Source organism: Sinocyclocheilus grahami, unplaced genomic scaffold (assembly GCF_001515645.1).
Source record: "Sinocyclocheilus grahami isolate Dianchi unplaced genomic scaffold, SAMN03320097.WGS_v1.1 scaffold72.1, whole genome shotgun sequence".
NCBI lineage: Eukaryota > Metazoa > Chordata > Actinopteri > Cypriniformes > Cyprinidae > Sinocyclocheilus > Sinocyclocheilus grahami.
This window is the reverse complement of record NW_015505251.1, coordinates 180220-204339: the sequence shown is the minus strand read 5'-3', so window position 1 is coordinate 204339 and position 24120 is coordinate 180220. Positions and strand designations below refer to the sequence as shown.

The 24120-nt window shown below is 37.3% G+C and overlaps 1 protein-coding gene across 1 annotated transcript in view; it reads right to left on the bottom strand.

Moving 5' to 3' along the window:
• Nucleotides 1-823: 823 nt before the first annotated feature.
• Nucleotides 824-24120, bottom strand: part of LOC107585599 (glutamate receptor ionotropic, kainate 4-like) — a gene marked incomplete at its 5' end in the record, with an annotated part of 199736 nt that continues 176439 nt past the window's right edge. Inside the window, 8 exons of the mRNA XM_016272688.1 lie at nt 824-1666; nt 4115-4233; nt 4313-4441; nt 6167-6392; nt 6806-6971; nt 8262-8435; nt 9812-9921; nt 17562-17675. Of these exons, the coding sequence (XP_016128174.1) occupies nt 1283-1666; nt 4115-4233; nt 4313-4441; nt 6167-6392; nt 6806-6971; nt 8262-8435; nt 9812-9921; nt 17562-17675 (1422 nt within the window). The remainder of the gene's footprint in view (nt 1667-4114; nt 4234-4312; nt 4442-6166; nt 6393-6805; nt 6972-8261; nt 8436-9811; nt 9922-17561; nt 17676-24120) is intronic.

The following is a 24120-nucleotide window of genomic DNA, read 5'->3' as shown; positions in this document are numbered from 1 at the left end:
TCAACATGGGTTGTAAGTAACCTCTAATGGCTCTCCAAAACGTGAAGGCAATTTATTACAATTTGGCACTGCAAGTTGAGGGTAACATCATGCCTAATAAAATAATTTCATTTTGGTATCCAAATTCTGCTTCAGCTGTGGTACGTTGGAAAAACTGACTGGTTGAATTCAGTTTTAAAAGGTGGGTGATCAACAGAAGTATGAATCCAAGACGTCACATGAACAAATGAACGTTTCTGGTTTCAAACAAGAAAATAAACATGAAACATTATGAGATGTTATGTAATATAAAGAAATACCTGAATGTATATAGGCCTATGATCTCCAATGTCTCATCACACAGATATGTCTAGATGGAGTGACCCTGTCTGTAGTTGATTTCATCATGTATTGAGTGGTACAGATGAATGTAAGACCTCAACATGAACAAAATCACCTCCGATCTCGCTTTCCAGATGTTTTTTTGAAAGTGAATACATCTGACACCTCCAAGCGCCCTGCAGGAACGGCAAAAATAAGGGTGAATTGAAATTGGCATAAATTCTAGTTAGTTTCCCAATGCAAATTTCCTAAATGGGAGCATAATCTTCCACTTTCCCACAACTATGTGCAATTTTCATATCCGAGAAGTGCAACAAAATGAATCAAAACTTAAAAGAATGAAAAGCAAAATATAGAAAGTGTCTTTAACCAGAAAAAATATAATTCCCATGTTCTTCTCCATTCAGTAGCATCTAAAACCCTCGTACATGCACATCAAACATTCAGAAACATCCCAAAAACCTTTTTAATAGAATATGACTATTAATAAAAACAGAGCGTAGTTGTTTTTGTCTTCAGTTCTCTTAATAGTTACTCCTTCAGGGGCTGGAATGAGATGGCAACAGCACAGAATTAATACAAAGTATTTTGGCACTCTAAAAAAGGTTGCGTGTAGTTGACACAGTCTGCAGCCATCCACGGTGTGAAAAACCAAATTAAACGGGTGTCGTGAGAAGGAGATAATAGCAATATAGTGGTATCACAACAAAAGAGCAATAATTTAAAAATAAATCAACAGCACAGTAAGACAAATATACTGCATAGTACAAAGCCCCTCTGCTGTGTCCCCCGAAAGCAGAGGGCTGTAAGGACAGTGTACAGAAACCAGATGCAGCTCCTGGGCCGAATCGAGCAGCATGGACAGCTTCTCTTTTAGCTCCTTCCCCGGAGCCTACGTTCCCATAATCCCTGGGTCCAGCAAAGCCGTCGTTTAATGTCTATCCGCCACAGATCCGAGAGGTTATTCGTGTTCACTGTTGTTGGTGCGGTTCTCCCACTCTATACTCTCCTCGCTGTGGGTGGGCGATGCTCCTGGAGGGCCGGCCGGGCGCACTCGAATGCCCTGGAAGCGCCGGCACTCCGGGCAGATGCGAATGTGACTGCACCCTCGCGCCACCAGGGCGGCCTCCTGCGCCAGTCTGTGGGAGAGGGGTTCGGGTAGGCCTGTGCCCGTGCACAGCTTGCCATTGCTGAGGCTCGCCGCCGCTGCCCGCGCCCGTCGTTCGTCCAGGGGCAGAGGCTGCGGTCGCAACACGCTGGCTCCACGCCTGCGCCGTAACTGCAGGCTGTCCTGACACAGCACGATGCCCTGCAGCTCTCGTAGCATCTCCTCGCACACGGACAGCTGTGAGGCACAGACACGGAGACAGAGGGAGAGAAAGAGAGAGAAAGAGAGGCCAGGGGGTCTCGCTGACACACTGCTCGCAGGGGGTGGCAGGCAGCACAGCCAGAGCATTGATCAAAAATAACACTGGGCTATACAGGGGGCGGTGGCTGTTTATCTGACTGATGCACCACAGAGAAATCAGAGAAAACATCCTGAAGCGTCTGGTGATCTCGGTGTGTGCTCATTACATTCTCAACAAGTTCACATCTTTAAATGTATTCTGTTAGATTGGCATTACAAAAAAAAAAAATATATATTTGTATGCAATGCCTTTTGCTTTGACAAATTGGGCTCAAATTGCTCCCAAGAGGATTTTCGATGAGTTTTGATGATTGTTTACACAAAACAATCTGATTATTTGTATGCATATATATTTTTAATCACTTTACGAACAGAGGCGGCATGTTTTCCTGTGTCCTCTGGTGCAATTTTTCATCTTAATGGAATTCCGTGGAATATATGATAAATGGAATATTATCGCACAGTATTATGAAAATAAAGTTTCGATTAAGGGCTGTTAAATAAATCATCTTCGTTCATTTCTCTTAATGGTTGTTTTACAGTAGTATTTTTCTTTTGTACTCAGTAGGGTTTTCCCAACGCTAATTTCCTGTGGTGACATCAAATTTCAAGGGAAATACTATGCATATTTCATCAGTCCTCAGAACAATATCACTAAGGATTTACCTTTTAATTTATACCCTGTTCAGTTACAGTCTGTTAAGATGAGTCTGTTAAGCACTATTGTCTATTGTCAATAGAGAAGCATTGTGTGGAGCCTTTCAAACCAAGCAGCTTTCTATTGGTCAATGCAGTGAATCCGTGTGACCAACTTAAACCTGTTGCAAAATCTGAGTGGAGAAATCTATCACCCTCATCCAAACTTCAGATTGCATGGATTCTTATTGAAATAACTGGATTTTTGACTAGCTCTTACACTTAAGGTTTTGTGTGACAAGTAAAGAATATACTGTAAGCTACAACAACAACAACAAAAAAAAGATGGTTGTGATGTGCTTTAAATTTTTAAACATAACATATTTGCTGATAAAATTTAGAACTCAGCTGCTGAAGCTCATCCAGTGCCGTTTTCTGAACATTTAACCTTAGTCAAGTTAGACACCATATTTAAGGAAAGCAAGGTTGTGAGGGATAGACTTGCAGTTTATACAAAGGCACGCACTGTAGAAAGGTCCTAGTTTACATGCATTTCACAACTAACAACTTTTAAAACTCTTTTATGGAGTTAGCGGAAAGATGTGTTGTCAGCTGAACAGTCGGTATGTTGTTAAACAACAGTACAGTCCATTGAACACACTGTACTTCAGTTCCTCACAGCCTTGTTTTCATTCTTGTCAATGTTGTCAAATTTAATATGGTGCTACCTTGCCTAAGGTCTATATAAGATAAACATCACATACATTCATACATACATATGATGCAAAGGTAAAAACAAAAATATGATCCAATCAATTTTTTGTCATGTCGTGAGGTTGAAAAGGCACTGCATACAAACAATGCGATTCTGTGTAGTAGACATTTAATTGGAGGGGCCATCTTGGTGTTGGACCAATGTGGTATGGCGGTAAGATATGTACACTAGTTGTTACTATTGGATGATGAGCCATGCCAGTGCGGTTTAAGGCGCTGAATATACACTTACATGCAGAAATGCACCTCACACACACATAAACAAACACAGACACACTATTAGCATTACCTAATGCTAACACACAAAGCTATATTTCCCTTAGGGATAATGCAAATATTCACTCTACTTATCAAAAATGGGCTAAACTGCACTGCACTAGTCATTTTGACTTGATGTTGAGATATACAATACAAACACAATCACACAAACACCCATATTCCCAAGCAGTTTTCAATTAGCATTTAGTTTAGCTTTACTTCAAACACACCCACATAATATATAGACAAACACAAACATCATTCTTCTTTGAATATTTACCCACAATGCTCAGTCTATGAATATGGGCAATCACAACTAAGTCATGAAGACATTATAAACAAACACAGCATGCATTTGCACCCTCCAAAAAAAGTCACGTCTTGGGGTTCTACTGAAACATGCTGAAGTGTTTATTTAGTAAAAAAATCACAATGCTTCATTTGAAACAATGCAGTCACACAACCATCGATTTGATTCAGGGAGGGAAAAAAAAGACAAAAAAGAAGGAACTTCATTCCATTCAAACATTAAAAAGCATATAATCTAAAAGCATCTGGCACCTTTAGCGTGTGATGGCCTGTGTAGATCAGTTTGAGGTATATTCTTTGGTGTGCTGGTGGTGAGGTGCGGGATGGGGTGTGGGGGGTTCAGGGAGGGAGGCGCGAGGGCGGGGAGAAGGACAGAAAGCAGAGGCAGGTAAAATAGCCCTCTCTCACCTCTGTTGCTGGCGTATGACGCAGCATCCACACAAACTCCAGCACCGCCATGAAGATGGCCACCAGAAGACCACACACAAGCACCACGAAGATCCCACCGATGTTCTCCATGCCCAGACCTTCACAAAAACACACAATATGATAAATGTTTCCTAAAAGATTCTGTTTGGACCTGCAGTTGAGTGACAAGTGATTCACCTTTCGCTCGATGATCCTCCTCTTTTGGACACTTGCCACCATCCCACCATTTCCTCTTCAGGATCTCTAAGCGGTTTTCCTCCTGTAGTTTGAGTATGGCCAGGTCAAACTCATCTCTGTAGACCGAGCCTGAAACAAAATATCCATCTTAGAGAGCCAGAGCTGGATGTATGCTTTCTGCTGTGCTGACTCCTGCCGCTCTAATGGTGCTCATTTAGCTTATTGTAAACCCTGCCATCAATCATGTTGATTAAAACATCTGCTGGACATAGCTTGGTTCAAATGAATTCAGTGCAGTTTATATTCAGTCAATGGATTAATTTAACTTCAGTTATATGATTAAAGCCTGGTGTGCACTGTGCTATTTTGTCTATGGCTTTGCCATCTGAGACAGATTTTTGGTGAATATAAAAGATTTCTATCATTATAGGACAAGACTGGCAGCCTTGGATAGCTTACTGTCAGATGCTCGCTGATGGCCAATTAGTCAACGCATCAGGTGAAGTTCTGACAGTTTTTAGGTTGCTATTGTAAAGTGTGACTGTTGCTGCAATGCCTGCAAGTGATGACAATATTACAATATTTTACAATATTATTTGTACTGTATTTTTGATCAAATAAATGCAGCTTTGAAGGCCATAAATAAGAGACAACTTTTAAAAACATTAAAAAAAATCTTACTGACCTCAAAGTTTTGAATGCTAGTGTATATATAAATAATAAAATAAAATAAAAGGGATAGTTCACCCAAAATTGAAAGTTCTGTCATTCGTTACTCACTCTCATGTCGCTCCAAACCCGTAAGACCTTCTTTCATCTTCGGAACACAAATTAAGATATTTCTGATGAAACCTGAGAGCTTTCTGACCCTGCAGAGACAGCAACGGAACTACCACGTTCATGACCCAGAAAGGTAGTAAGGACATTGTTAAAATAGTCCATGTGACATCAGTGGTTCAAACATAATTTTATGAAGCTACGAGGATACTTTTTGTGCACAAAGACAATTAAAATAATGACTTCATTCAATTCAAAAATGTATCCTCTTCCTTGTTAGTCTTCGACGCACATTCACGACAGTACCATGAAGCATGTAATGTCACTTTTTTTCACGTGAACACGTCAAAGACTGACACAGAAGAGAAGAAATTGTTGAATAAAGTCACATGGACTATTTTAACAATGTCCTTACTACCTTTCTGGCCCTTGAATGTTTCAGTTGCGTTGCTGTCTATGCAGGGTCTGAAAGCTCTCGGATTTAATCAAAAATATCTTAATTTGTGTTCTGAAGATGAACGAAGGACTTATGGGTTTGGAACGACAGGAGGGTGAGTAATTAATGACAGAATTTTATTTTTTGGGTGAACTAACCCTTTCATTTAAATGTTATAAGAGCCATTTAGCACTTCCTTTATGTTATGATTAAACTACATCAAGTTTCTTTTGGTAAATTAGCTTTTTTTGCCTCCACAGACTTTTAGACATTTTCTTTTCTTTCAGGTAAAACATAAACATTAGTGCAAGGGTTTGCCTGGGTGTGTGGTACCATTTTGCATGTTAATGAGTATGTCAGAGTGTGACACGATTGATCTACCAGTCAACGCTGTCAATCTTGACCAAAGTTGTGTATCGTTCAGTAGCATAAATGGCCATTGACGTCGCAGTCTGCCCTGGCTTCTACACAAGATCTCACTGAGATCACATCATACAATCTGACAAGAGATGATCTGTGTGAGATTCCTTGCTACATTTCTTTTGCACTCTGGATGAGTTGCATTTGAATCAGTAAAAGTCCTGCTAACTCCACATAAACCTCTATTAATTGTTGTCTCTCTAACAGGAACTCTTTCTCACCCAGAGGCATGCCAATGCCATAGCCCTTGGTGTCCAGCAGGCCTCCGATCTGGGTGAGGTTGCAGTTGCGCTGGCGGTAGTACTCGTTCATGGTGCTCTCCAGCAGGTAGGCATAATTGGAGTTGAGCACTCGGGCGATGCCCTCCTCAGTGCTCTTCACGAACACACTGGGCTGCTTGGAGTACATGAAGTTCCACATGCGTTGGTACGTCTGGTAGCGGGAGTTCTAAACGGAAAACAGGAGATATTAGAATCGTTACGTTTGCTCCTCAACTTTCGTCTGGTGTCCTGACAGCCAATCACTAAGGCTTTGAGGAGGTGAGACTGATTGTGTTAACCAAGGACTTGGCGGTTGATAAGCTGACAGTTTGACATGTTGATGTGACAACTGAATATGTGAAACAGTCTGTGCTCGCTGAGGGGCGGGTCGAGAAGCGTCCTTCTGACACATCAAAGAGTTTGAATTAGTCTGGGACGGCCCTCTGGAGAGGGCAAGATATCGAAGGGCAATGATATTAAGACAGCAAACAGATAAATCCCAAAGTAGGGAAGAGCACTAGCGACATGGTCAATAAACCTGCCGACATGCCATTGATTTGTGGGTGGAGTTTCCTTCCGTTTTGTCCTTGGAGATCTCACCTGGAAGAAGGTCATGGTGGACCCGCCGTGCATGGTGCCGTATTCGATGGCCGTTTGGTCAGCCAGATCGTCCACGGACTCGATGGGCACCTCCATCCTCTGCACAGTGAGAAAGGCCGCCAAGTTGGCTGTGTAGGAAGAGATGATGATCAAGGTGAAGGCCCACCTGGAACGACAAACCAGTTTTAGACGAGAGGAATGCAAAGCTCTGCCCCAACATCAAAAGAGCTCGGCACTACTGTGAGCTCCGCATCCGAATGAGAAGTTGAAAGGCTCCTCTGAATACTGTACGCCCGTTCAGAATACTCAAAAATAGCTCGCTTTTATTCTCCACTGACCTCGGTGTGCTGCAGTCGGCGAGGCCTCGAAAAATGACAGTACAATAACGCAGGAGAAAAACAGAGGCCAAGTGAGAGTAGCACTTTTATCTGCTATATCCAGCAGCTGACAATGAGATCAGGGTGTAGCAGAATGTGATACTCTGCTGAAAAGAACATCTTCGACTTTGCTGGTTAATGCTGGTTTGGGTGCTGGTCGAGCTGGTAAACCAGTTTAAGCATGCAAAATCTTACTGGTTTTCAGTGAGGTCTTGCTGGATAAGCTAGTTGACCCTAAAATTAAAGACCTAAAAATGAATGCATAAAGGAGGGAATACGCAAATGTGTAAATGTTTCAATCATCTGTTTACTTCCCAAATACAATAATAAATAAATAAACTAAATAATCATTCTTGTAGATAAAACAGAAGAGCTTGGTTTATAACTTGACTGCAATGTAATGTCACTGGATAAAATAATCTGCCAACTAACAAGTTTATGAGTGACATTTTTATTTCCTGCCAATTTTTGCAGATTATTTTGATATGATCTTTCAGACAGGGCCATCTTATTTCACAACAAAAAAATTCCATGGATTTTGGGCAGATTTTACATGACTGCCTTTTAAAGAAATGAGACCAAAATCAGTCAAAAACCTATTCATTATGGTCTTCTGGGTCAAAATGAACATCTATGCAAGTGCGTCCAAAAATGAAAGAGCATATCAAGTTATGAAATCCCTTTTTTGATAAAGACAGAATATGATCATAATGAAAAAATAATTTAGGACAAAATACTGCATTATATAATATTGACTGTTTTTAAAAATATAGTCACAAAATATGAAATTGACAAATCGCAAATCAAAATGGTCTAGTAATCCAAAGAATGTCAAGTCTTAAATATACCATGGTAAAAAATACCATGATTCGATACACGGCCTTTTTGACCTGCTTTATGAAGACAAGAGCTATGACCAACAAATATGTACCTTTCTGAGGCTTACATACAATGAGGAAATATCAATATAATTCCCTGACATTCTGTACATTCCTCATAAATCGCATCCTGGAGACCAAATATGCTGGTGACCATCAATGCAGAATGGAGACTGGAGATTGTTTATCGCGCGCTCTTACCATACTCCACTGACGCAGCGTGTGGACAGGGCTCTGGGGGCGATGGTGGAGCCTTGCTGCATGAAACCACCCACAGGAAACCAGAAACTGTTGCCCAGCGAATACTGGTTAATGAGCAGGCTACAGCGCCCTTTCAGGCAGGGGTGAGGGTTGTACCATTCATAAGGTGTTAGCCTGTGTGCCAAGAGGAGCGTGAAAAAAGAAAGGATATAAAGTAGTAAACATAAATGAGCCAGGAACAATTTTAACAGTTGGCAAAGCATGAAGTCACCAGTGCTCCCTGTTGGCCATGTAACCTGATTTTTGTTCCCTGAAGGGGCTGTGCAAGCTTTAGCCGTGACTGACAGGACACTAATAAAAATGCACTGCACTGCAGGACGCTGCTGAGTTACTCTTCAAGGTGTGCGACAACCTCACATTACAGCTCTGTTGAAATGCCGAACACAAGCAATGCAGAAAAGAAAACACAGGTCGTATTTCAATAACAAATGTGTAATTTTATAAAAATATACACATTATAGAGAGGCAAACAAAGAAAAACACACGCATACGCAAAAGCTCCAACAATGAATTTATATAAAATGTCTTGACAGGTAATGTTCAGTGAATAAAAACGCCCGACACCCCCGTTGTCCTGCAGAATGCTGGAAAATCAGCAGGCTACTGTGAAAGAGTATAAAACATGACATTTCTTTTGTGATCCAATGCAAAGCTGGAATAAAAAGTGAGTTTACAATGAAATGTCTACAAATACACACATGCTGATCCTAGAACTGCATTCCAACCAACCAATTAGATTTCAGGGTTAGGTTTAAGGTCATGACTGTTTCACAGGACCAACAAAGGATGTTGATCTTGCAACAACAACATTCCTATGAACTAACAATCCTAACCTTTAAACCTCCCCCTAAAATCAGAGCACAAAGATTAGTTCATGCAGTAGGAATGTTCCAAAATTCCTATCAACTAATCTTTGCCCTCCGGTTTTAGTAGAGGGGTTAGTTTAGGGATATAGGGCCAGATTTACTAAACAGGGCAAATTAGCGTAAGAGCGCAATTCCATAAATGCACCGATGGGAGGGGAAAATTCTGCGGGTGATTTACTGAAAATGCACACATTAAAGAACACAGACGCAGCCAGATCATTTCCATAATGACCAGCTATACTTACTACATAAAGTATACTTAAAAATATACTTGAACTTTACTTAAGTATACTTACTAAAATGAACTTGAAGTATACTACTTTTTGGTAAGGGTAAATCACGTTGCGTGATTAATTTTAATACTCTCTCTTCCCATAAATTATGCTTTCTAAAAAAAACTTGGAATATTGTGTAAGATTCCTATGTACAACTTTTATTTTGCCGTTTTATCCATTTTGGAGCCTTCCACTTTCATTGTATGGCAGCAGAGTAAAAGCTCTTTAAGATGTTCTTTCAAAATGTCAGTACAATTTTGACAGTCATTTTTTAGCTGCACTACCACTTTAGGGATAGTGTTGGTGCTAATAAGATCCTGCAGGTGTCAGTGTGGAGCTGAGTATTTACCTTGCCACCAGAAAGAGCACGCAGCTCACTGCCAGGTACGCCAGCAACATGAAAAGCCAAACCCCAGGAGAGAACGGATCCAAAAAGGAGAAATACCCCGGTCTTCTTCCCTATAAAAACACACAGGCAACATCAAGACACTGAAACAAGCATCCCAAAGATCCTATAAGCATATATCATTCAATTCCAGTAAGTAAACATTCGGGTTAAAGATGTTTAAAGGCTTTTACGGTTGATTGGCTTGATCCAAACAAAGTGCTTGATTTTCTGTCTCCTAACCATTTTGGCACACTCTGAAGATCCAATAACCGCTGGAACAGAACTCGGGAGCCGATTCTGTACACAATAGTCAAATCCAATTATCTCTCCTGGAGGTACTTTGACAATCAGTGGTCAGCAACAACTTAACAGTCTCTTATCAGCGAGAAACTAAGTGTGAAAGCACCATGCCTAATCTATCTACATGCCACAGGTGTCTTACAGATGGTGGATCTAAATAGTCCCAGAGATGGATACACTCGCAAACAAATCATTTGTGCTGCTTCCCCCCCCCCCCCCCCAAGACTACAAAAAAACTGGTTTACTATAGTGTGGAAATGAGTAATTATTCCACTATCTATCCCACACCAGGCTGGAAATTCATTAATGTGTCTGCAATCATCTCCATATTAGTGTAATTGAATGGCATTGCTGTTGAGCTGGACACTAAAAGCTGTAATTATAGCAATAAATAGAGGCAAGCCTGTCTATGGTAGATACACAAGAAACTGATGGGCTCTCAATGGGGGAAAAAAGCCGGTTTAGGTGTGGTTTTATTCTTAGGCAGGTTTACACTTTCTTACGGAAGCTGCCGTCGAGGGATGGGAAAATTGGGCCGTGCCTGGAGCCTGTATGTGCCAGACTGAGCTCGAGTGAGATTTGAGGAGATAATTGTATCGTGACTTACAGCGAGAGGGACTTGCGGACGGTGCTCACAAGGGGGTACGGGTTGGGTTTGTGCAATCTGCTTCCAGCTGAAGCAACTTGCGTTGTTTACAGCCTCTTAGTAAATTCAATTTTAAGGTTTAAACTAAAGCACAGTCAACATTGTGGACTGCAGAAACCTGCCGGAAAACAAGCGAGAAACTAGTGCACATCTGTTTTAGAGGTGAGCTACACAGGTTATACACGCGGTTTAACAGCCTTTCGAACATGTAACACCCTCAAGAGCGAATCTTCCCTTGATCATTTAACAAATGAGCACAGAAAGATCCTCCCCCAGTTTGACTGAACAGCAGTGCAGTAGGGCAGTTCTTGCTCGACTCTAGCGTGTCCCCATAGGCTCTGATGTGTCTCTGTGGTGTTATGTAATTTCTCGTTTGTGGCTTAGTGGGTTTGAGGTAAGAAATAAAGTTTCTCCCAGTGATATACTAAAAATGTAGTCTTTGAGAAGCGCTGCTGCTGCTTTGGCTGTCGAAATAAAACCTGAAGCAGCTGCAGAAGCCTGCAGTCATACCAGAATCTCACACCAGGGTTCCCAGTGTCTGGTTAACCAGGTCCTCATTAACATTTGCACTACACAACATATTAAATGACAGAGGAAACTGCAGAGCTGTCATCGCATGTGTTGTCTTACTATGTTTATCTGTTTTTACTGATTACAGCTTCAGTGTTTCTTGTAACAATGTTCAGCGCACAGAGAGGTATTTATGGGAAGAGTTATTTACTTCTACTTTTAATAGTTGTCAGTTTATTAAAACAATTAATTATGCCTTGTGGCGTTAATGTGATTGATCTCGAGTTTGAATTTTCCGATTTTTTTTGCTCTTTTCCAAATGTAGAGCATTCACTTCCTGAATAATAAATATAACCACTGATGGCTTTCTCATTAGTGGCGTGTTTCACTCATCGGTGATATTTCATACTTGTTAAGCTTTAATGATAATTAAATTTCACTATTCAATGACTGCAAATTGATTTTTACTTTTGCTTAACTTACATTGCCATTTTTGGATTTCAAAAGAATGTAAAACAAAACAATATTTAAGATTCTGAACTTTAAGTTTAGTAATTATTTTTATACTTTTATTCAGCAAAGATGCATTGTAGTCATCAAACATGACAGTAAAGATAGTAACAAACATTTCTATTTTACATAAATGCTGTTCTATTGAGATTTAGATTCATTAAAGAATCCTGAAATAAATATAATGGTTTCCACAAAAATATCAAGCTGCATAACTGATTTTAACATTTATAATGAGATTTGAGCAGCAAATCAGCATATTAGAATGATGATCATATGACACTGAAGTAATGATGCTGGAACTTCAGCTTTGCCATCACAGAAATAATAAAATAACAAATTATATTTTAAAATAAATTCAAATAGTAAAGTTATTTTAAATTGCATAAACATTTAGCAATATTACAGCTTTTACTGTATTTTCATGAATAAATTCAGCCTTGGTGAGCATAACATTAACATTTAATGATGCTGGAACTTCAGCTTTGCCATCACAGAAATAATAAAAGAACAAATTATATTTTAAAATAAATTCAAATAGTAAAGTTATTTTAAATTGCATAAACATTTAGCAATATTACAGCTTTTACTGTATTTTCATGAATAAATTCAGCCTTGGTGAGCATAACATTAACATTAAAAAAAGATCTTACAGACTCCAAACTTTTGAACACTACTGTATATTTGTAGATCAATTTTTAGACCTTGACTGTGTTATTACAAGATCTTATTTCTTCCACTGAAACACAAAATGTTCAATGATTTTTTAAATCATGCTGGAGAACTTGATCATCAGTCCATGTTAGCTCAAGTATATGGTGTCAATTAAAGATACCACATGCTAAGCAAAATAAATATCTAAGAAACAATGACAAAATAGTATGGAAGCTTATTTCTGCCTCAAAATAAAAATAAACAGATCACTGTGAGATAAAGTTTAAAACAAGTCACATTGTGAAGAAATACAATTGCAACTGTGAGATATAAAATTAACTGAGTGTGAGATATATAAAACCAAATTGTGAGATATAAAGTCATACTATCAGATGTAAAGTTGCAACTGTGGGATATAAAATCTAATTGTGGGATATAAAGTCACATTATGAAATATGAAGTTACAGTTAAAAGAAGTAAAATGACAAATTGCGAGATAAAATGTCAAAAGTTATGTTATGAGATCATAACAATGAAAAAGAAAAAAAAGTCACAATCATCTTTTATTTTTTTAAAGATGGAAACAGGCTTCCATAAGATGGTGATTACACATGCATTTAATAAAAATACATAAAGGGTTATGCATGGGTTCTTGAGTGTGTGTTTGTTGTTTCACTCAAAGATCACTGGTCAAAAACCCTTTACTAGTCTCCACTGTGATTTGCTGTTCAGACTGATCTGTAGTGAAGTGTCTGCTACAGAGCAGTGATATACTGTCAGCGTATGTTTACCAGCCACTGTCAGATCGACTTGTGCTGAAAAGATTTGAAAACTTAACGTTCCATTGAATTCCACTGAAAGACGGTTACATTCAGAATATTTCTTCTCCTGTCACTAAAAACGTCCAGATTTCTGTAGGCTCATTTTAAGCGGAACTACACGATCGTGATGCATTATTTCAAATCTGAAGTACATCATGAAACCAAGCACGCTGCTGTGAGATAAACGCTCAGTCATGAGTCAAGAGGGCTCTATGCAGTAGAGGCACAGAGTTCCCTTTTGTAGCCGCTCACACCTTGAAAGTGTGTGGCCAGTGGGAGGAACATGGTCTTGTCACAGCTAGAGTGCTTCAGAGGAAAAAATTCCCCCGACTTTATGTTCTGAGGGCAGCTGCTCTTTTTCTTTCTCTGTACACTCCACACAGTCTCATAATGCACACAAGCTCTGTTGCTGCTCTTTTGGGGCTGTGCATGATCTTGCCAATGCTCCCTGTACCATCTACTGTAAGTAACTTGTTGCACTAATTAGGTATTTCATCCTCAGCCACACCTAGTCTCTCTTCTTCCTCCCTGCGTGCACCGCACAAGACGAAGGGAGACTAATTTTCATGCATTCTTGCGTCACACTCTCCAGACTACACTCATATATACATACAAAAACAAAATGGCACATTCCATATGTTCACGTTTACCAGTGCGTCCAATTACACGCTGCGATGGAGATACCACTGTACGTGCAAACATGTAATTAAAACAGGGCCGAAGGCCACATTTTATTCCATTTGCCATTGTTATTGATCAAGCGAAGGATTTCATTTAAAGTTTGAAATAAGCTATGGGGGTCCTTGTAGAAATCAAAGCCTGCTGGATCAATAGTAAGTGGATTAAATCTAAACAAGTGCACGCACAAGAATCCAAATATCCAGAGCACCATGGCTGTGGGGTATAGATGAGTGAGAGGAGATTATTCTGAGCAGGAGCAACCGAACTGAAGGCCGACCCCCATCTTTAACACACTCAACCAAGTTTAGCCGGCTCATGTCTTATATATCAAAATATCAATATTAAAATAAATAAAATGAATGTATATTTATATACATTTTCACTTCTGATTAATCAAACAATTTTAATAGAATATATATAAAGCAGAATACAAACAAACTGAAATAAAAAATAAAAAGTAATTAAATTATAAAATATTCAATTAAAATGAGTTATATATATATATAATTTATTTCTTTCTTTCTATCTCTAATTGTAGAAAATAAAAAATGTATATTTATAAATTTTCACTTCTGATTTATTATAAATTATTAACAGAAAAACTGTATATAGTAGAAAATTAAATACACACAAACTGAATTTAAAAATAAAAAGTAATTAAATTATAAAATATTCAATTAAAAATTATATATATTTCTAATGATTTCTAAAATAAATAAAATTATTTATATTTGTATAAAACTCTGATTAAGTAATAACTGAAAAACCACACACACACACATATATAATTTATATTTCATGTATATATTGTTGATATATTATTGATATTTCAGTTCTGATAAATTATTAATATGGAACGTAACGAGCACAAATGCAAAACTGGTTTAATATTTAATATATCTTGCAAATCAATGTGAAACATCAGCAACACCAGCAAAAGCTAAAATAATATTCATGAGCTCAGCCTTCTTCATGTAGTGACATCACAACCTGATATTTTCATCCACTCCAGCTTTATTCTGGGACAGACAAGAGCCATGGAGAGACAGACAGAGAGAGAGAGAGCTCAAGGCTTTCCAGCCTGAGAACAGCTCTACACTGTACAACAGCCTTTTATCCTCTTTACCTGTGTGAACTCATTTAACACTCCTTTTATGTCTTCTGTCACTGTTCTCTCTGTCTGCCCGTCTCTGAGTCACTCGCTGTGTCTGCCTCTGTGCCTTTTTCAATCAACTTTCACTTCTTTCTCTTACTTTCTCAGCCACCTCTCTAGGGCAGTCGCAGCCTAGTGTTTAAAGGTGAAGTCTATAATTTCAGCAATGTTTTAAAAGCTCCACAGTGTTTACAGTTTTCAGGGAAAATCAACCTATAAATGAATTATTTATTGCTGGAAACGAAAGCATTTTAAGCAAATAATTCACACCTCACTAAGATCTGAGCTCACTGTGGGGCACAATGTAATTTACCCCAACACCCTTTGTTGGTTCTGGAACAATTTTCCCATTTAGCATTTGCCTATAGCCAGTAGTACTGAAATTGTTCATGGAAAAAATGTGAATTATTTGATTAATCTCGTAAAGCTTGGTAAATAGGTTTAAACTGCAGTGTCTAAAACTCACCTTGTTACATCTGAAAATATAATTAAGTGCTAAAAAGTGCTTGTTATGAAGCACATTTAGCATGAAAAAGCTCTGAGACTATTGTGTGGGCACAAAAGCATTTTAGCACATGAGAAACTTCTATGCGAGTACAAAAAACATTAATTACTAGTAATTGGTAAAAATGCCCAAATACTAAAGTTCTGGCAGATACGATGATATGGCCAGCAAATGGCTGATATTAAAATTCTACAATATTTAGTCTAAATAAATTAGAAATAAAACACTAAAATTTACTATAAATGTTTAAATGCTAAATGCTAAAAAAAGTCAATTTAGGCATCACAACATAATAATCCAGTGTTCGAAAAAACACTGATTTTGAGATTTGCTAATGGTTACATTTAACGGTGTTATTAAATAATTAATATTTGTTAACATTAAGTGAGTTACAGATGATGGCAAATGTAGTTTGAAAGCAAAAAATAATGGAAAAGAACATGTACAAACAAATATCCAATATCGACCGATACTGAAAATAATAAAAAGAAAAGAAAAAAAGAATAAAGAAAATAATATAACTATTGCTGCGTCCCAATTTGCATACATCGAATTTGTCATACATCATACATCTGTCCTAAATAGTATTTGAAAATAGAATTAAATATGTCCCAAATCGTAGTATGTTGAAAAGAGAATGCCAAAGATTCCCGGACGGTCGACTACTTCCAGTTAGAATTCGAAGTGCAGATCAATGCACACTCTAATGGCTAATATTGCCCACAACACATTGTGCGTTGGACAAGGATTCGATTAGAACTACAAACATGCATAAAAAGTGTTAAAAAACTACAAACATGCCAGATATGCAGAAATTAAATTTATTTAATGTTATCTGCGTTATATTTAATCTACAACAATTTTATAAAGATAACTTTGGTCATTAACTTTTAAATGCATCATTATGCAAACATATGAGGAGAGTATGAGGAAAGACCCATGACTGGAAGAACAACGTAAATTTTATTTATACTATGTTAACTGTAACAAGATGATTGACAGGGCAGTTTAAACAGTGAAAGAATGCATGTAACTAAGCAACAGAGCGGCCCGTTAAAGACGTAATAATGACGAAGTAGTATGTTCCAAAGCTTGCCTACTATTCTGCTACATACTCAAAAGTATGTACTTTTTCTTCACAAAGAGAGTACATACTTTTTAGGGCATAGTATAAGTGACTTTTCTAACTCAATGTCTTTAGCGGTTACGGCCTACTTGAGTTGGGTGAAAAGCATGCATTTGTGCCGTACGCATACTTTTTTTTACGCTGTAGTTCAAAAATCTGCACCAGAAGTGCTCTTTCTTTCTCAGTTAACAGCACACCTGGTGTTATTGATTCCCCCAACTGTTCTCAACCAATGAAGACGCACACAGGAGCATCTATTAGCAGCATGAACAGAGCAGGGGGCTGACGATGTGTTTGTGTAAGCGAGTGAGTGTGTGTGCGTGTGTGTTTGCGTAAATGCCCTACCGGGACACCACATTAATGTTTGCACACGCTGCACCGAGCGGCTTCATCCGGCATTTAGCCAACAGAGAGATCAGCATGTCACCTTGGGTTTGGGGAGGGGCTTTGATTAATGGCGCACAGGCCTTTAAAGGTAAAAGAGCTATTGGATTTTCAGTGTTGCCGTGTGCAAGAGCTCGGGGTGTTATTGGTGTGAATTAGATACAAGCCACAATAAGGAGAATCTGAAATTGGGAAGGAAAGCACTACATTTATCAGCTTTTCCCACCACAGCGCACCATCTGCTACGGCAAGGGCTCAGAGCTCTCTGCCCCAAAGTGTTTCTCTATTTATTTCCTACGCGCTCTCTCTCCGGCCAGTAGAGGCTGCCGATTGTTGAGGATTGTTGATCTTTAATGCTACGAGGTCGGGAATGGTTCGGGAGTCTTGGGCTGCAGTGGATGGAGGAGATGGAGGAACTTACAATGTGCACTCGGTACATGATGCTGATCCCCAGAGTCATGAAGGGTTTGGAGAAATCAATGACCTTCTCCCTCTCGGCCGTGATGGTCAGGGCGGCCACAGCCAAGTCAGCCTTCTGAAACATATGCAAAATAACAGCAGCCATTAGTGCGGGTCTGGATAAAAAGGTGCAAAAAATGAAGCTCAAACAGTGTAAGGTGGTATATATATGTGGTTTCTTGCTGGTTCAAGAAAGGGGGTATCTGGCCCCTCAGATATTTATGCCAAGTGAATTTTAAACTTCAATATCAAGAGTGTTGGTATTGTTAACTAAAAATAAAACAAATAAAAATAGTTTTAGTCAATAAAAATAAAGCTGAAATACAATAAATATTAAAATTTAACTTAAAGTTAAATAAGTTGAAGTATAAAATTATTTAAAATAAGGCAAAAAAAATGACAAAAACACATAACAAAATAACTAAAAGTAACAGTATATCTGAAAATATTAAACCAACTGACAAATATATATTAATATTTATTATATTATTATAATATATTATATAAAAATTATATATTATATATATATATGTGTGTGTGTGTATATATACAGTATATATATACACACAATACAATAAAATAAAAAATATATAATATTACATAAATATTTATAAATACTGTAATAGTATATAAATTACATAAAAACAACACTGATCAAATGGAATTATAAAATATATAGTTATATAAATGATTACAATTAAATAGAAATATTAGATGACAAACTAAAACAAAAATTACATCTAAAATAAAAAAGTAAAAATATGAAAAAGTAAAAAAATAGTAATAATGATGTAAGCACATAACAAAAACACTAAAACTTAAACTAAAATATAAATGCAAACTGAAACAAATCCAAAAAACATTAACACTCTAATTCAAAATATTAATAAATAATATTGTATAAATTACACATAAATAACACTGATTATCAAGTACAATTATTAAATACATTTATGTATCATTATGAAGTAGGTGCTTGTCTCTTGTCTCACCAAAAGCAAAAAGCCCCCTTAAAATCATGACACCCCTGTAGTCTATCTTAGTTAAGCTGATTAGAGCATGTAAACCATCTCAAACCAGCAACAAACCAGCTTAACCACCTTAAGCTACCATGACCTGTCTTTTTACACTTGGAAACAACTGCTTGCAGTCCAGATACCTGTATTTTGGTGAATTCTGAAGGGCAAAGCTGAGTTGTGTGTGTGTGTGTGTGATGGAACATGAACACAGAAACTGTCATGACAAATCACTTGACACAGCATCCAGTGCTGCCGGGCACAATGCTGTGGCCGGATCCCACTAATCAAACAACACCGAAAAGTGCATCTGCAAGGGATTTTACGGTCCCGCGGGACACACTCTTACCCTCCACTGCTCTTTGTCCTCTCCAGGAGGAATGATGGGATATTGGAGCTGTGCTGTAAATGAGAGAGAATCTCCGGACAGCAGATATCAGTTACAATGTGAAGTTTTAGCCTCAAGCCTGAACCCTTGAAAGCGACAAGAGAGGCTTGTTAACTCCGAGAGCCGAATTAGGAACATTAGACACGTGTTTCAATATCCAAGACGTATCATTGAGGTACGTTTTTTTTTTATTTAGTTTAAATTTTTCAAGCCTTTTCTTAACAAACTCTAGTTTTAGTGAACATTTTTGGTGTTTTTGTTATTCGTTTTTTTATATAGTCTTAATTTTGATCTTGATTTTAGTTATTTGTAAGCCAAAATAATACACTTTAAAACATATTTTTATATTTTATTAAAGTTTATTTGGTAACACTTTATTTTAAGGACCTATTCTCACAAACTAGTTTCTTATGAGCATGCATATTACTAGCATATTGGCTGTTTATTAGTATTTATAAACCACATTTTAATGCCTTATTCTGCACGACCATATTTTAGATCCCTTAATCTGACCCCATACCTAAACTTAACAACTACCTTACTAACTATTAATAAGCAGCAAATTAGGAGTTTATTGAGGGAAAAGTCATAGTTAATAGTGAATACAGGTGAAGTCAAAAGTTTACATACATATTGCAGAATCTGCAAAATATTAATTATTTTACCAAAATAAGAGGGATCATACAAAATGCATGTTATTGTTTATTTAATACTGACCCGAATAAGATATTTCACATAAAAGATTTTTACATATAGTCCACAAGAGAAAATAATAGTTGAATTTATAAAAATGACCCCGTTCAAAAGTATACATACACTTGGTTCTTAATGTTGTTACCTGAATGATCCACAGCTGTGTTTTTTTGTTTAGTGATAGTTGTTCATGAGTCCCTTGTTTGTCCTGAACAGTTAAACCCCCTGCTGTTCTTCAGAAAAATCCTTCAGGTCCCACAAATGTAATAGTACGCAACTATTACAGAAGGTTCAAACGCACACTGATGCTCCAGAAGAAAAAAAAAAGCATGCATTAAGAGCATTCTGTTCAAAAGATGAAAGCTTTTGAACAGAATGGATGTGTACATTTTTCTTATTTTGCATAAATATTATATTTTTTTCATTTAGTACTGCCCTTCAGAAGCTACAGAAGATGCTTACATGTTTCCTAAAATATGGACTCCTAATCCCAGTGACTGTCCTGGTCATGCTTTATAATGTTCTGGAAACTCTTGTAAAACTAAAGACAGCGCAATAGTACACAAAGGTAGTGAAGCAGCCGAGCTGTCAGGGTTTTCTATAGCGTCAGATGCAGAATAAGCCTCTGAGGGAATTTGAAATGCCACACTGGGAACTTACGTCAGTGTATTATTCAGTAGTGATAGAGTTGACATTGCCTTCTTCTCTCGTTTTTTGGGGGCATCACTTTTTGATTGAGTCAAAGCTGAGGGGGAGGATGGAGCGCAGGAAGAATATCATACTGCATTATTTATTATTTAGAGTCTCCGTCTCATAATTTCTCTCTCTGTGCAGTCCAGCCATCAATATTAATATGTAACGAGATGTCAAATATTTGAGCGGCAGTTATTGCCCTTGTTTCTGTTATGATGACATCTGTTTGAGGGATTTCTGTTCAGCAGGGACCACGTAATTTCCTTGTTTGTGTGTCAGCGTGATGTTTTGTTGTGTGAAGTGAAGTGTGCGTGAGTTGGAGAAGAGTTGTGGGCCACAGCTGAACTATGGAGAGCACTTGAAGATTAGTGCATCTGCAAGCTGTTATTGGGGAAGGAATCTTCAGGGATTTTTCAGGGAATCTTCAGGGTCGCTTTTGCTACGGTGAAGTACTGTACATGGCGAGATAATGACATAACTAGCTTTATAATCAGGTGAGCAGACAGTTGCAGGGTTATTATCGTTACCTAAAACCATAAAAAACATGGTTTCTTTAAATAAAATGGATGGTAACACTTTAGAATAGGGAACACACAGTTGAAGTCAAAAGCTTATGTACTGTACACCTTGCAGAATCTGCAAAATGTTAGTTATTTTACCAAAATAAGAGGGATCATACAAAATGCATGTTATTGTTTATTTAATACTGACCCGAATAAGATATTTCACATAAAAGATGTTTACATATTATCCACGAAAGAAAATAATAGTTGAATTTAGTTTACATACACTTGGTTCTTAATGTTGTTACCTGAATGATCCACAGCTGTGTTTTTTTGTTTAGTGATAGTTGTTCATGAGTCCCTTGTTTGTCCTGAACAGTTAAACCCCCTGCTGTTCTTCAGAAAAATCCTTCAGGTCCCACAAATGTAATAGTACGCAACTATTACAGAAGGTTCAAACGCACACTGATGCTCCAGAAGAAAAAAAAAAGCATGCATTAAGAGCATTCTGTTCAAAAGATGAAAGCTTTTGAACAGAATGGATGTGTACATTTTTCTTATTTTGCATAAATATTATATTTTTTTCATTTAGTACTGCCCTTCAGAAGCTACAGAAGATGCTTACATGTTTCCCAGAAGACAAAATAAGTTACATTTACCCTGATCTTCAAATTCAAGTTTTCACCCCCAAGCTCTTAATGCATGTTTTTTTCTTCTTCTGGAGCATCAGTGTGCGTTTGAACCTTCTGTAATAGTTGCATATGAGTCCGTCAGTTGTCCACAGTGTGAAAAGATAGATCTCAAAATCATACAGTCATTGTTGGAAAGGGTTCAAATACACAAAATTCTGGAAAACCAAAGCATTTGTGGGACCTGAAGGGTTTTTCTGAAGAACAGCAGGGGGTTTAACTGTTCAGGACAAACAAGGGACTCATGAACAACTATCACTAAACAAAAAAACACAGCTGTGGATCATTCAGGTAACAACATTAAGAACCAAGTGTATGTAAACTAAATTCAACTATTATTTTCTTTCGTGGATAATATGTAAACATCTTTTATGTGAAATATCTTATTCGGGTCAGTATTAAATAAAAAATAACATGCATTTTGTATGATCCCTCTTATTTTGGTAAAATAACTAACATTTTGCAGATTCTGCAAGGTGTACAGTACATAAGCTTTTGACTTCAACTGTGTGTTCCCTATTCTAAAGTGTTACCATCCATTTTATTTAAAGAAACCATGTTTTTTATGGTTTTAGGTAACGATAATAACCCTGCAACTGTCTGCTCACCTGATTATAAAGCTAGTTATGTCATTATCTCGCCATGTACAGTACTTCACCGTAGCAAAAGCGACCCTGAAGATTCCCTGAAAAATCCCTGAAGATTCCTTCCCCAATAACAGCTTGCAGATGCACTAATCTTCAAGTGCTCTCCATAGTTCAGCTGTGGCCCACAACTCTTCTCCAACTCACGCACACTTCACTTCACACAACAAAACATCACGCTGACACACAAACAAGGAAATTACGCGGTCCCCGCTGAACAGAAATCCCTCAAACAGATGTCATCATAACAGAAACAAGGGCAATAACTGCCGCTCAAATATTTGACATCTCGTTACATATTAATATTGATGGCTGGACTGCACAGAGAGAGAAATTATGAGACGGAGACTCTAAATAATAAATAATGCAGTATGATATTCTTCCTGCGCTCCATCCTCCCCCTCAGCTTTGACTCAATCAAAAAGTGATGCCCCCAAAAAACGAGAGAAGAAGGCAATGTCAACTCTATCACTACTGAATAATACACTGACGTAAGTTCCCAGTGTGGCATTTCAAATTCCCTCAGAGGCTTATTCTGCATCTGACGCTATAGAAAACCCTGACAGCTCGGCTGCTTCACTACCTTTGTGTACTATTGCGCTGTCTTTAGTTTTACAAGAGTTTCCAGAACATTATAAAGCATGACCAGGACAGTCACTGGGATTAGGAGTCCATATTTTAGGGCAAAAGTGAGCCACTTATGTGCAGATTCTCATTTTCCAATAAATTATAATATTAATAGCAGAAATGTTTGTGTGAGGTATTGTATTTGTTGCCTCATTTATCAACTCGTAACCATCAAAATACATTAATTAAATATAAAGGTAAACTTTGATTCGACCATTAATATCTTAAGGTTCATTTTTCTGGCTTTAGATTGCATTTAGCATGTAAACAGATACACTGACTAAACAAGCATACAGAATGTATGTTATTATATATAATTAAAACAATCCATTGTAGAATTTTGTGCTTTCAGATTTAATATTATATTATATCATACATTTTTCTTTAAAAAAAAATTCTTTAAATTCTTTTAAATCCTATAATGCTATTACATAATAACAACAATGACTGAAAAATGTATTATACGTAGATGCTTTAAAAAAAAAAAAAGGCTGTACTTACACGTACATTAAGGTGTATATACACATTTATTAATGTGTATGTTCAGTTTTAATACTGTTAGGGATATTTATTTTTAAAAAATCCAGTCTCTTCTAAATAAATTAAATATTTTAATTGATCATAAATTATTTTTAATCATTTTAAATGTCCAACTCTTAACATAATTTAATAAGGAAAATAAAATGTTATATTACAAACGCAAAAAAATATGTGATGCACTGTGTCATAGTGAAACTCTATTAATGGTTTATAAATCTAGTTAAAAAAAGAGAAGCTTTTCAAGAGACGTTTTCCTGTGGTTTTCTGCCAAAATAAAATCTTTATGGTTTAACGTTTGCAAACACAGAAATAAATAAATAAATAAACATATATTAGTATTGTATTTCAACTATTGTTGTGTAAATAATAATGACAATAATAATAATAATAATTGCAATTAGATGCATTTTCTCAATTTGTTCTACCTTTTTTTTTATGAAACTATGCACATACAGTTTATGGCCAGTAAAAAATATAGCCGTTAAATTTTCTCAAGTCACAGCCATTAGCAGGTGTGGCAAAATGTTAGCTTGTACTTCATTCAATTTTCTGTTACATTCAGTCACAACTGCGAACATATTTGTAGTCTTTGTTCATATGCAAATCTATTCCCATGTTTTTATGTAATAAATAAGAGGATAAAGGTCCCTCATGGGATCCTAAAGGCATAGAGAGGCTGTCAGGACGAGGTCATCACCCTCTACTGTCTACAGACACTATAGTGCGTG